The 15183-nt window shown below is 47.5% G+C and overlaps 1 protein-coding gene across 1 annotated transcript in view; it reads left to right on the top strand.

Moving 5' to 3' along the window:
- Window positions 1-14966, top strand: part of PTPA (protein phosphatase 2 phosphatase activator) — a 42445-nt gene extending 27479 nt beyond the window's left edge. The window contains exons 9-10 of the mRNA XM_069748169.1: window positions 4755-4862; window positions 14462-14966. Coding sequence (XP_069604270.1) covers window positions 4755-4862; window positions 14462-14536 — 183 coding nt within the window. The 3' untranslated portion in view covers window positions 14537-14966. The remainder of the gene's footprint in view (window positions 1-4754; window positions 4863-14461) is intronic.
- The last annotated feature ends 217 nt before the right edge of the window (window positions 14967-15183 follow it).

Raw genomic sequence — 15183 nt, 5'->3', positions numbered from 1 at the left:
GATGCTCTCCTTTCATTCTTTTTTTGCCCTTTAATGAATATATCACCGTTTTCATACTTCCATGTAGGTAGTCTGATACAGATAGAAATCTAGTAGCCACAACGGCTACGAAGTGTCACTCCGGAAGACCCGGCCCGTCCATGCACTACAATGGGAGTGGTGTAATGCTTCCTTTCGCCTGTGGTGGCGCTGTAAGAAGTGAGCGCATGCTGCCTATTCCTCGCCTGTTAATTGGACTTTCTGTGATTAATCCACTGGCCCCTAGCACTGGGACCCCCACCGATCGCTAGAATAGGGATCTTTGCGGACAGATGAGCAGCACCATGGCTCACTATTTTGCAGCAGTGGTTCCACATGGATGGAGTTTGTATTTCCTTTCCTTGTCTGCAGGGCTGTAAAGTCAGTAAGCCAAACCGCCGACTCCAACTCCTCAATTTCCATGTCTCCAACTCTGACTCCACTAAAATGGGCTCCGACTCCACAGCCCTGCTTGTTTGTGTGAAATTAAAGGGGTGGCGGAACATTTATGGCATATACTGTATAAATGTCCAATAGATGCAAGTTCCCCCAAGAACTGGACCTTGTCACTCACTGCCAGGAATGGAGAGATGGCCGTGAAAATGGCTACCCAGAGGGGGAGAAAACCCCTTTAAGGGAGTTGTCCAGGCAGGACGTAACAATTCATGACCTGTCTGTAGATGAGATTGGTGGGGGTCCGACACCCGACAAGTGAATGGGGGATCAGCACTAAGCAGTGTACAGGCCAGAGCAGATTACAGGTGCCGAGTTGGGGGTGCCGAGTGCCGGACCCCCATGATCTCATATTGAGGACAGATCATCTATCGTTAGGTGCTGGACAGCCCAATGGGCCTGATGTGAGTAATTACAATCTGTGTACAGCGCTTCGGTATAGGTTTAGTGACAGATAAGAAACAGAAAGTCATTTAAAGGGATTGTCTGTAATTTAAAAAAAAAAATTCTAAAATTCCTTCGTAACTTTAGCATCTGTAGACTTCCAGCCAATCAGTAGCCGCAGCAGTGATGCCGAGGCCATTGATTGGCTGCATCGGTCACATGGATGTACTTGATGTCATGACTGCAGGACAAGTAGACAAAGACCCTCGGAGCGCTGGAGCGGCGGGGGAGCGAGTATATTTTTTATCACGTTGCCTGCTTTTAAGCTAAACTTTCCAGTTCCTGGACAATCCCCCTTTTATTGTATATTATCTCCCTCCGCACATCTGGGGGTCTCACGAAATAAACGCTCCGTACCAATCCTCGTATTTTTTAAAAGGGATTTGCGGGGGAGGGCGCTTAGGGGGTTAATAAAAGCGCACCACAAAGGATGAGATCAGAGACGTTGGGAATGAGCGATGCTGACTTAACGGGAGCGAGAGACGAGCGGTAATTGAAAGGCGCAGAGCTTTGTGCTCCGCTCTGCCTGCACAGCTCCCGCTTCAATCTGCCCTTCTAAATTTAGAGATTTTTTTTCTTTTTTTTTTTTTTCCCCCCCTCTCCTGGAGAAAGGGAGGAACTGACAGGAAGGGGCTGCTCTCATCTCTCCCGCTGCCCCCCTCCTCTTACTGACTGAGGAACCATTTACAAAAGGCTCATTCTCTGGGGAGAGCAGAGTCAGGAACGCAGAGCCTGTGAGTAATTTCCTGCTCAATATGGCTCCTCTGACTCACACAATCCCCCCGAGGTTACTGCAGGATTGGCTCTCTCCCTCTCTCCATCATGTGATGGCTCAGGCTTTTTTCTCTTTGCCTTCTCTCATGATCTCTCCCTGGATTTTTTCTTATTTTTTTTTATTTTTCCGTTCTCGCTTTTTTTAATTTTTTTTATTTTTCAGCACTCCGCGATTACAGCGGAAGCGTCATTGTTTACAACCACATGTGGCCGGGCATGGCGACCGGCGATGTCCTTGCTGCGTGCGTCCCCCATCCCTGATTTAATCACACAAAAAAAAAAATAGTGTCGGCTTTATTAGATATTGGCAGCCCAACGGTACTGACGTTTACCAGCGGCTCCAGCACCAGGAAGGGACGCCATCGCTGACCCTATAGGATATCCGCGTTGTGATAAAAGCAGCGCCACCGCTTGGCTTGTGTGCGGTATTGCAATGTCCCGATATTGTGACGTCTTCTCTTATCACTTTGCATTGTGCCGTTCCTCTGTTACTCCTCCTGGAAGTGAAGGAATTGACGCCGTAGCCGTTATTAGCGAGAAAGGGACGTGTTCCTACACAGTAATGATTGGACAATATCAGCGTGTGTAGTGACACACCCCCAGAGCTGGTAACACCCAGTTGTCCATTTATTCATGAACTTCTAGGAGAAAGAACATAGAAAAAAAGCAAGAGAGGTGACCAGTTCTAATCAGGCTGGGCTGTAATACCACATACAGTCTAGAGGGGCGCTGTTTTTTTATTTAATTTCTCCATTTCATATAATCCCTTTAAAGGATTATTCTTGTGCTACTTCCACATTGGTTGGGGGGTGAGCGGCACCGATGACGTGACGGTACAGTTAAGGTACCTCTAGCACCCCCTGATTTTATTAGGCAGACAATAATTTTTGTGAGGGTAGATAGCGCACCCCAGAGGACTGATCAGGGAATGACGTGATCTGCCACGTTTCAGGAATATTAATAATAACTTCCAATAATGATGAGGATCTGTGCTGCACATATCCAAAACCTCAACATATCCTACCCATCACATAAATAAAAGAAAACAACTTACCAAACTAGTATTGATTAAAAAAGAAATCCGCTACCGTTTTGTGTATACAGCACCCGTGCAGACATAGACGTCTCCACGGTTGCTCCAACTGCAGGCTACACAAAGTGGAAGAATCAAACAGAAAGGAGTAGACCGCACTACTATCTGACTACATGCAGGGTTTGTTTGTAGTCTGTCACCATGGAAACACATAGGTCTGCATAGGAGCTGTATACACAAAATTATAGGAGATCACCCCCGCAGAAACCTTGCACACCTAGACACCCACACACTCTCTGACTCTATCCTACCACTGGCATCTCTCTCCTCGCTACTCCCATTCGCCATCCCATTCCCTCAGTGTATCCAGTTCAAATTACTAACACTGACCTACAAAGCCATCCACAACCTGTCTCCTCCATATATCTCTGAACGAATCTCCCGATATCTTCCCTCACGTGATCTCCGGTCCTCCCAAGACCTCCTCTCCTCCACACTTATTCACTCCTCATCCAATCGCCTCCAAGACTTCTCCCGAATATCCCCCTTCCTCTGGAACTCTCTGCCCCAACACGTCCGACTATCAACCACATTCGGATCCTTCAGACGGAACCTGAAAACTCATCTCTTCAGGAAAGCCTACAGCCTGCACTGACCCCGCTGCCGCCTCATCACTACCGAAGCTACCGCCTCACCAACACCAGAGCTCCTGCAGCCCTCAACCTACTGTCTCCTTCCCCACCATCCTGTAGGATGTAAAGGTACCTTCACACATAACGATTTCGTTAACGATATCGTTGTAACGTCACTCTTTTTGTGACGTAGCAACGATATCGTTAACGAAATCGTTATGTGTGACAGCGACCAACGATCAGGCCCCTGCTGGGAGATCGTTGGTCGCTGGGGAATGATCAGGACCTTTTTTTTGGTCGCTGGATCTCCCGCTAACATCGCTGCAGGTCCGCGCTTAGTAACCCGATATTTACCCTGGTTACCATTGCAAAAAAAAAAAAAAACAGTAAATACTTACATTCCGATGTCTGTCACGTCCCCCGGCGTCAGCTTCCCTGCACTGACTGTCAGCAGCGGCCGGCCGTAAAGCAGAGCACAGCGGTGACGTCACCGCTGTGCTCTGCTTTACGGCCGGCGCTGACAGAGTCAGTGCGGGAAGCTGACGGCGGGGGACGTGACAGACATCGGAATGTGAGTATGTACTGTTTTTTTTTTTTTTTTACTTTTACAATGGTAACCAGGGTAAATATCGGGTTACTATGCGCGGCCCTGCACTTAGTAACCCGATGTTTACCCTGGTTACCCGGGGACTTCGGCATCGTTGAAGACAGTTTCAACGATGCCGAAGTCGTTCTCCTGATCGTTGGTTGCTGGAGAGACCTGTCTGTGTGACATCTCCCCAGCGACCACACAACGACTTACCAACGATCACGGCCAGGTCGTATTGCTGGTCGTGATGGTTGGTAAGTCGTTTAGTGTAACGGTACCTTTAGCCCGCAAGGGCAGGGTCCTCGCCCCTCTGTACCAGTCTGTCATTGTTTTAGTCTGTTTACTGTAAGTGATATCTGTAATTTGTATGTAACCCCTTCTCATGTACAGCACCATGGAATCAATGGTGCTATATAAATAATAATAATAATCAGTTGTACCGTGTGTTTTTTTGTCCCAACCGTAATGTCAGAGATGGACACGGATTTTAAAGAAGCAAAATCCTAATGATTGCAGGGAAATTGTGTGTATTAAAGGGGTTGTGTCATACAGCAGCCCCTGTCCATAACTGATATCAGGGGTCCGCTGTATGACCTGTCCAGTAAGCTGCCATTATTACTGGTGTTGTGGTCCTGACAGTAGCGGCCTTTTCATTCCTGGACCTTATGGGGGTCTTGGGTCATTCACCCCCCACAGTGATGATTTTTTGGACTTAGTCTTTAGTATGCCAGCTGCTGTATATTCGATTTTCTCATTGGCGTCAGTAGAAATATTCCATTTAGGTTGGATCTGATGATTATTTCTCTTCCAGATGAAGACCGGACCCTTCGCAGAACACTCCAATCAGCTGTGGAACATCAGCGCCGTCCCAACGTGGGCGAAAGTCAACCAGGGCCTGATCCGCATGTACAAGGCAGAGGTGAGGGGCCGGACGCACACTGTCAGCACCTCAGTGGGGACATGGAGAGATCCTGTGTGCTTCCAGGGAATGTAAGGTGTCATTGACATCTCTTCCCTGAAAACAAAAGGATTGGGTGCTTCAATCAAACTAGCCACATTGGAACACCTACCATCCTAGCAGATTAAAGGGGTTGTCCCGGCAAACTCTCCTGCCCAATCTGACATTGGGTGTGAAAAACGCTGGGCAGCAGAATTGGTACCGAAACACAATATTCGCTGTGCATTGGATGGCGGTTTTGGGGTCTGTGTCATACAGCGTCATATGCCCAAGTCACAGGGTGCAAAATAACAACCTCAAGGGGGGAATCATCCATCAGCACAGAGTGTTTCAGTAGAGAATGTGCGTGGCCATAGCCTTGAGTAATTGCTGCATCCTGCTGCTTTACTGCACCATAGCAAAGGAGATGGAGGCAGGACAGGCATAAATTACTGCCCCCTGTGCTCACGTTGCTGCCCCCTTCCCCTGTGCTCACGTTACTGCCCTCATGCTCAGGTTATTTCATCCCCCCTCCGTGCTCGGGTTATCGTCCCCCCCACCCATGCTCAGGTTGCTGCCCCAGTGCTCGGGTCACTGCCCCTCATGCTCAGGTTATTGCTGCCCCACCCCCCCTGCTTCTTATCAGGCTGGTCTGCACGATATTTTTACGGGTTTACAATAAGGCTGCCGTCCACGCTCAGTATTTGGTCAGTATTTTACATCAGTATTTGTAAGCCAAAACCAGGAGTGGGTGATAAATACAGAAGTGGTGCATATGTTTCTATTATACTTCTCCTCTGATTGTTCCATTCCTGGTTTTGGCTACAAATACTGAGGTAAAATACTGACCGAATACTGCTAGTGTGACGGCAGCCTAACAATGTGGTTTCCTCTGACTGCAAGGAAACCAAATGCTGCGCTATGTAAAAGCCTCTGCCGCCATATTCTGCGATATGGAAGCGGTGGAGTATGCTGCTGTGAGCCCAAATTAGAGCAAAGGGGGATAAGGCAGGGCCAATGTGGCGCCGCTGATCTCTAGGAGAAATAAAGGATAGCGGAAAATTCCGAAACCGTGTGTCGGAGCCGCTTATCTCCAGAGGACGGGATGGCGGCCCCTTCGCTCACACATACAAAGATAAAGCCGCTCATCTCCAGGCGGACATGTTTCCGTATTGGAGCAGCTTTGGTTTTCTGGCCTCCCTCTAGGATGATAATGATAATGAAGATCCATACACTTCCCAGTGGAGCAGGGGTTAATGTTACCACAGGCTTGCTTGTTAACCCGTGAAAGGGGCGAGCACATGTACTGAATAGAATTACTGAGGTGAAAAGTTCCTGGAGCTGTGAATCAGTCCTTCCTCCACTGCCCCCTCCGCTGCCGGCTCCACATCCTGTGCTGCGTCCCACCCACATACCTCTGTAATCTGGGAGCCAGTCTCTTGGAAGTCTGCGCTGTCTCCTTCCTGCTAAGAAAGCTCTGTTCCCGGTTGTCTCTCCGTGTTATACAGAGGCCCGGTGCGGGCAGGACAGCGGGGTCCACCCGAGCGGTGTCGGGGGGCACGAGTCGCTGCAGAGCTAAACACAATTACATATATATGTATGAATCCAATAATCCCCTACAAGATCCAGGTTAATAGAGGGGTCAGAGGAACCCCGCACATCCACGCATTTCACACACAGCCCATTGATTTCTATAGGCGCCATGTAATTCTTTATTCCCCCAGTAGGGGAGCTGCAGGGAGTTTCTCCATAGATTACAGCTAATTGCTGGGAGTCGGTGGGGTCTACTCGCCTTCTGGTCAAGTACTTGTTACAGGAAGCAACTTCTTATTAGAAAACAACATTTTTAAGTCTGAAGTTGATAACTTGTTGCCTAGGTTACGGGCACCTCTGCAGTCAATCAGAGGTGGTTGAGTTCCTAGGCAAAAAGTGCAGCACTTGCAAGATCTTTGTAATACAGCTTGTAAGCGCTGGGCTGGATCCATCCACCTTCAGCGCACCTTTTGCCCCTCTTGTGTTAGAGAGCGCACTGTTTTGACCAGTGGCACAACCATAATGATGGCTCGCATTACCAATTCTCAGGAGAGCACCACAAGCCGGAGGAGGCAGAGGATTGTTGTGCTCTTAGAGAAAGGGCATGAGACAACCCCTTTAATGATGTGCATGGTCATGCACTTTAAATAAAAGTAGTTTTATAGTTGGGTCATCAGTGAGGACTCATTGTGCGGACACAGGCGATGTTGGCCCGTTTTGGACATTAGTGGTCCATCCTGATCATACATGGTCAGGAACACCGGGCCATGACTATCTGGGATCAGTTCGATATAACCATTGTTCCTTCTTACATTTTACCCAATGATTGGTGACTTCTGGTTGAAATCATACATTTTCATCAAAATGGCTCATGGCTGTGGGGTAGCGTACGATTAACGGGTCAGTAACAGAAAAGTGAAGGCTGCGTACGATCAGTGGTTGTTGATTGGCTGCAGTGGTCACATGGAAAGACTCTCCTTATTTTTACCGTGCTGTCCACAAATTGGATTGCATGTACGATGTGACAGGTTCTCTTTAAGAAAATTAAAAAATTACCGTTCTGTGTATACAGCTCCTATGCAGTCCAATGTATCTGCATGGTTATTGACTGCTTACCTGCTGACAGATGGAGAAGAGTCAGGGTGCTTTCACATTGCGTTCAGGCGTCGCTCACTGGTGCCGTCAGAGCTTACAAAACGGGATGTGGACATATGCGCCAACAGGGCCGTGGACTATAGTGGTGGCGGCAGAGCCATCATGCGCTCTCTTACATCATTTTTGGGTGTATACGCCTACTGGAGGCAGAAAATCAGACTAAGTAGACTGTGTCTGAGTGTCCACCCCCAATAGGAGTAAACGCCCAAAAATGATGCACGACAGAGCACACATTCGCTCTGCCAGCACCATTAGTCTAAGGTCTTGTCGGCACATATGTCCGGTTCAGAAGTTACCTCCGACGGAGCCAGTGAACGGGGGCCTGAACGCAATGTGAAAGCACACTAACTCATGACACAAGATCTGACTACACAGGGGGCGGTTGTTTGTAGTCTGTTACCATGGAGACGCATAGAAACTATTGACAAAACACAGTTGTAGAACTTTTTGAGCATTCTTTACATGACAAGGCTTGGTGAGGCCAGAAGCGGACCGAGTGGGAGGACCCCCTTATCTTTACAGCTCTGCAGTAGACCCCCGTTTGGAGCTGTGTGTGAAGCAGATGGTATTCACCCGATTGGTCCCATGTCTTATTTTCAGTGTGGTCTCCTCGCTCTGGCAGCCCAGGATGAGTCGTCTGCCATGGTCACCCTAACAAATGTCACCTAGCGGCCGCTGTATCCGTGGCTTATTACCCGTCTCTGCAGAGCAGCATGTGGCGGTGTGAGGGCGAGCGTCGCCCGGCTTCCCTGGCGCTATAGGGAGGTGTGGTATTGATTATCAGGCATTAGGATTGCAGAGGCAGCACACTGCGGCCATGTGTGTCAGTGCTGAGGATAGGCCTCTTCTTTCATCTGCTGCTCCCCTCACACATGAGGCTCCGTCTCTGCCGCCGCAGAACAGCGCAGCTCTTGTAGCTCTGCAGCCCTCTCTGGTGTTTGCTCAGCCTCCACCAGGCCCCCAAGTCTCTGGGAAGAGAAGTGAACTTTCACCCTGGCTGGAATTCCAGGCGGCCTGATCTCTACACCCCCCAGCCTCCCTCATGACATCAGCGGGACCGGCAGCTGCCCGCCTGCAACTAAAATCCGGAGCGAGGTATCGGGGGTCTCACAGTCTGCACCACACAAGCAGGGGTGCCGCTGGTCTCCGGGAGCCGTAAAGAAAAAACACAGATTTTCTGCACAGAAAATGTCCACAACTTGTAGATTTTTTTTTTTTCAGGCCATGTTCACACCTTCGGGATTTGCTGCAAATTTAGGGGGGTCAGGTTTTGAAAACTCCCACATATATGTAGCAGGAAAACAAATTCTGCTGGAGATTGAAGGCACTGTGCGGATTTTATGTTCTGCAGCATAATCCTGCAGATTTCATCCCTGTTGGAGTAGAGCGAAATCAGCGACAAATCTGCAGCAAAATCAGCTTGTAGCGCGCAGATTTTGTTGCTGATTTGTGAATAAAAGGACGGGCCGATGTCTGATCCTCATAGGTGGGAGATGGGAGGTCCCTCTGATACCCATTAATTGAGCAGCCAGTCCTGCCAAAGTCCGCTGCTACAGGCGGTATACAGCTAAAATGTGTGAAAGTTTTAAGGGGGTTGTCCTGTACTTTAATATTGAAGACCTATTCTTAGGCTGGATTAATGTCAGACCGGTGGGGATGTGACACCAGGAACCCCCCGCCCGTCAGCTGGTGCTGATCTGTTGTGAGGCTGCACAGCACCGCCATCTGCGTAGTGGCCACAACAGGTATTGCACATTCACCCACAGCAAATCTCTTCCTGCACAGCTGCGGGGGGTCATTGCTAGAGGGATTTTCTCAAAATCCTAAGCAATAGACATGGGTCAGCTTACTGATTGCTCAGGGTCCAGCTGCATCCTGTGTGCCGCCGGCTTGAGCTCTGCTCCATTCACCCTCTATGGGACAGACCCATAGACGGTACATGGCGTGGCGGTGGTGCAGCTTTCCCAGGATCCAGAGCCTCAATCTCAGGCTCCATCAGTAACCTATATTTTAGGAATAACCATGTGGCACACCCTGCGCCTGTGGTTCGCCTCTACTCAGCAATGAATGTGTCCATTCACTGACTGCAAGCAGAAGTGTTGAACATGGCTGAGAATCCATTAAGCTCCATTTAGATCCAGCAGGAAGCCCCCCGCCCTGGCTGTGCCGCAGGCTGATAATACATTGCAGATGGGGGGCCCCCAGCAGCTAATGGCGTTTACTGCCCGGTGGGCTGGGGAGCGCAGCTGTGCTGTCCCGGTCTCTTCCCACACACACATGTGGAAACTTCCTGCAGAGACCGAGCTCACACACAGAGCTCTGCGCGCCCTCCCACCTCATCCTGTGCAGAGCGGAGCCTCCATCGCCACTGCCTGACAGCACAGCGCTGTAGGTGCAGTTCACACACCGCGCGGTTTTTGGCTGGAATCTATAGCACGCCACCATGCCCATCCTTGCCACCCAAATGTCCTCCAAACCATAGAGGTGAAAGATGTTTTACCTCGTACTGATCCTGATCTGTGTACAGGACTGCATTCACAAATATGTGGGCTTCAGAGCTGAAATCTCCAAGCACCCTTTAGGTTTTACAGTATCTTGGAAGTGATGGTTTTATAAAGTGAGCTGTTTAGGGGTATGTTCACATGGATGATAAATGTGGTGCCTAAATCCACATGAAATCTGCACAGAAAAGCAGAAAACCACCTCACCTGAGTCACAGCGGTACTAGTGTGCCGAACCCCTGCTGGTCGAAATTCAGATCCGCGGCCAACATCTGAAGTCTGACTGTAGCCTAAAGGGTATCTGACAACAAGCTGCTCAATGGTTTCCAGTGATAATCAGTAAAGTTGTGCATACAGCTCTGGAGTATAATGTAGCATGTAACTCGGGATCAGTCATCTATGTACACAGTGACTGCACCAGCAGAATAGTGAGTGCAGCTCTGGGGTTTAATACAGGATGTAACTCAGGATCAGTACAGGATCAGTAATGTAATGTAGGTACACAGTGACTGCACCAGCAGAATAGTGAGTGCAGCTCTGGGGTATGATGCAGGATGTAACTCCGGATCAGTAATGTAATGTATGTACACAGTGACTGCACCAACAGAAGAGTGAGTGCAGCTCTGGAGTATAATGCAGCATGTAACTCCGGATCAGTAATGTAATGTATGTACACAGTGGCTGCACCAGCAGAATAGTGAGTGCAGCTCTGGAAAATAATACAGGATGTAACTCAGGATCAGTAATGTAATGTATGTACACAGTGGCTGCACCAGCAGAATAGTGAGTGCAGCTCTGGAAAATAATACAGGATGTAACTCAGGATCAGTACGAGATCAGTAATGTAATGTATGTAAACAGTGACTGCACCAGCAGAATAGTGAGTGCAGCTCTGGCTTATAATACAGGATGTAACTCAGGATCAGTAATGTATGTACACAGTGACTGCACCAGCAGAATAGTGAGTGCAGCTCTGAGGTATAATACAGGATGTAACTCAGGATCAGTAATGTATGTACACAGTGACTGCACCAGCAGAATAGTGAGTGCAGCTCTGGAGTATAATACAGGAGGTAACTCAGGATCAGTACAGGATCAGTAATGTAATGTATGTAAACAGTGACTGCACCAGCAGAATAGTGAGTGCAGCTCTGGAGTATAATACAGGATGTAACTCAGGATCAGTAATGTATGTAAACAGTGACTGCACCAGCAGAATAGTGAGTGCAGCTCTGGAGTATAATACAGGATGTAACTCCGGATCAGTAATGTATGTACACAGTGACTGCACCAGCAGAATAGTGAGTGCAGCTCTGGAGTATAATACAGGATGTAACTCAGGATCAGTACAGGATCAGTAATGTAATGTAGGTACACAGTGTCTGCACCAGCAGAATAGTGAGTGCAGCTCTGGGGTATGATGCAGGATGTAACTCCGGATCAGTAATGTAATGTATGTACACAGTGACTGCACCAACAGAATAGTGAGTGCAGCTCTGGAGTATAATGCAGCATGTAACTCGGGATCAGTAATGTATGTACACAGTGGCTGCACCAGCAGAATAGTGAGTGCAGCTCTGGAGTATAATACAGGATGTACTTCAGGATCAGTAATGTATGTACACAGTGACTGCACCAGCAGAATAGTGAGTGCAGCTCTGGAGTATAATGTAGCATGTAACTCGGGATCAGTAATCTATGTACACAGTGACTGCACCAGCAGAATAGTGAGTGCAGCTCTGGAGTATAATACAGGATGTAACTCAGGATCAGTAATGTATGTACACAGTGACTGCACCAGCAGAATAGTGAGTGCAGCTCTGGAGTATAATGTAGCATGTAACTCGGGATCAGTAATCTATGTACACAGTGACTGCATCAGCAGAATAGTGAGTGCAGCTCTGGAAAATAATACAGGATGTAACTCAGGATCAGTACGGGATCAGTACTGTAATGTATGTAAACAGTGACTGCACCAGCAGAATAGTGAGTGCAGCTCTGGGGTATAATACAGGATGTAACTCAGGATCAGTACAGGATCAGTAATGTAATGTATGTACACAGTGACTGCACCAGCAGAATAGTGAGTGCAGTTTTGGGGTATAATACAGGATGTAACTCAGGATCGGTAATGTATGCACACAGTGAGGGCAGCTCTGGAGTATAATACAGGATGTAACTCAGGATCAGTAATGTAATGTATGTACACCGTGACTGCACCAGCAGAATAATGAGTGCAGCTCTGGAGTATAATACAGGATGTAACTCAGGATCAGTACAGGATCAGTAATGTATGTAAACAGTGACTGCACCAGCAGAATAGTGAGTGCAGCTCTGGAGTATAATACAGGATGTAACTCCGGATCAGTAATGTATGTACACAGTGACTGCACCAGCAGAATAGTGAGTGCAGCTCTGGGTTATAATACAGGATGGAACTCAGGATCAGTAGTGTAATGTATGTACACAGTGACGGCACCAGCAGAATATCGAGTGCAGCTCTGGAGTATAATACAGGATGTAACTCAGGATCAGTACAGGATCAGTAATGTAATGTATGTAAACAGTGACTGCACCAGCAGAATAGTGAGTGCAGCTCTGGAGTATAATACAGGATGTAACTCAGGATCAGTAATGTATGTACACAATGACTGCACCAGCAGAATAGTGAGTGCAGCTCTGGGGTATAATACAGGATGTAACTCAGGATCAGTACAGGATCAGTAATGTAATGTATGTACACAGTGACTGCACCAGCAGAATAGTGAGTGCAGTTTTGGGGTATAATACAAGATGTAACTCAGGATCAGTAATGTAATGTATGTACACCGTGACTGCACCAGCAGAATAGTGAGTGCAGCTCTGGGGTATAATACAGGATGTAACTCAGGATCAGTACAGGATCAGTAATGTATGTAAACAGTGACTGCACCAGCAGAATAGCGAGTACAGCTATGGAGTATAATACAGGATGTAACTCAGGATCAGTACAGGATAAGTAGTGTAATGTATGCACACAGTGACTGCACCAGCAGAATAGTGAGTGCAGCTCTGGAGTATAATACAGGATGTAACTCAGGATCAGTAATGTATGTACACAGTGACTGCACCAGCAGAATAGTGAGTGCAGCTCTGGAGTATAATACAGGATGTAACTCGGGATCAGTAATGTAATGTATGTACACAGTGACTGCAACAGCAGAATAGTGAGTGCAGCTCTGGGGTATATGCAGGATGTAAGTCCGGATCAGTAATGTATGTACACAGTGACTGCACCAGCAGAATAGTTAGTGCAGCTCTGGGGTGTAATACAGGATATAACTCAGGATCAGTACAGGGTCAGTAATGTAATGTATGTACACAGTGACTGCTCCAGCAGAATAGTGAGTGCAGCTCTGGAGTATAATGCAGCATGTAACTAGGGATCAGTAATGTATAAACACAGTGACTGCACCAGCAAAATAGTGAGTGCAGCTCTGGAGTATAATACAGGATGTAACTCAGGATCAGTAATGTAATAATAATAATAATCTTTATTTATATAGCGCCAACATATTCCGCAGCGCTTTACAGTTTAACAGTTTCAAACACAGCAGTCATAAGTAAGAACGTTAACAATACAATAATAAAAGCGAAATAAGACGACCCTGCTCGTGAGAGCTTACAATCTAGTAAGTAATGTAATGTATGTACACAGTGACTGCACCAGCACAATAGTGAGTGCAGCTCTGGAGTATAATACAGGATGTAACTCAGGATCAGTACGGGATCAGTAATGTAATGTATGTACACAGTGACTGCACCAGCAGAATAGTGAATGCAGCTCTGGAGTATAATACGGAATGTAACACAGGATCAGTAATGTAATGTATGTACACAATTACTGCACCAGCAGAATAGTGAGTGCAGCTCTGGAGTATGATGCAGGATGTAACTCAGGATCAGTACAGGATCAGTAATGTATGTACACAGTGACTGCACCAGCAGAATAGTGAGTGCAGCTCTGGGGTATAATACAGGATGTAACTCAGGATCAGTACAGGGTCAGTAATGTAATGTATGTACACAGTGACTGCACCAACAGAATAGTGAGTGCAGCTCTGGAGTATAATGCAGCATGTAACTCGGGATCAGTAATGTATGTACACAGTGGCTTCACCAGCAGAATAGTGAGTGCAGCTCTGGAATATAATACAGGATGTAACTCAGGATCAGTAATGTAATGTATGTACACAGTGACTGCACCAGCAGAATAGTGAGTGCAGCTCTGGGGTATGATACAGGATGTAGATTTGTGGTTTCATTCCTCTTGCCTCCCTGTCCTTCCTTGCCTGCTCTGTGTCTCTGTGCTGCTGTGTCCTCTAACTCGGATTGTCCCTTTATCTCTTGCAGTGTCTGGAGAAGTTTCCTGTAATTCAGCACTTTAAGTTTGGCAGCCTGCTCTCCATTCAGCCTGTGAAGTCGTAAGGATCGCCGGCGGTGGAGCGGAGAACCCTCTGCCTCTAGATACAGGCCCTCTCCTCCTTCCTGGCCACTTTTCTCATCCATGTTGTCCCATCTGCTGGGGAGGATGGGGGGGGGGAGGGTCGGCCCTTTTTAATTTGTGGAGGTGCAGAGAGCAGTTAATATTTTGGAATTAGCAATATAAGTTAATATGCAGCATTTGCCGCCATGTTTGTATGGGGGAGGGTATTTTTGTGTTTAGCAGGACTTTTGGGGGCAGCAGATTAAAAGATCCAGGGGAAGGTCGGGTGTAGGATATTGATGTGACAAGTCGCTTCCCTGCTCTTTTCACCTCTACTAATGACCAATAAGGAGACATGACAGATTCCTTGAATTTGGCACTGCAGTTCAAGCTGCATAAAGGGTTAATGCCAATAAAATCTTAAGACCCTCATGTCGGGTTCGTTATTTAATTGTGTAAATTTATTTGTACATTTAAAGGGACAAAGCTGCAGTACCCAGCACAGCCACTACTGAACGTATGGCGCTGTATGATGAGCTGACGGCAGCGGTGCGGGGAGTCCGAACCCCACCAGTCGTCAGTTTTAGAAATGTGGATAACTCCTTTAAAAGTGAAACGGTTTTATAGTGAATTTGAAGGGGATTTCTAG

Source organism: Ranitomeya imitator, chromosome 2, assembly GCF_032444005.1.
Source record: "Ranitomeya imitator isolate aRanImi1 chromosome 2, aRanImi1.pri, whole genome shotgun sequence".
Taxonomy (NCBI): domain Eukaryota; kingdom Metazoa; phylum Chordata; class Amphibia; order Anura; family Dendrobatidae; genus Ranitomeya; species Ranitomeya imitator.
The sequence above is the reverse complement of the archived record's forward strand: the minus strand, read 5'-3'. Positions and strand labels throughout refer to the sequence as shown.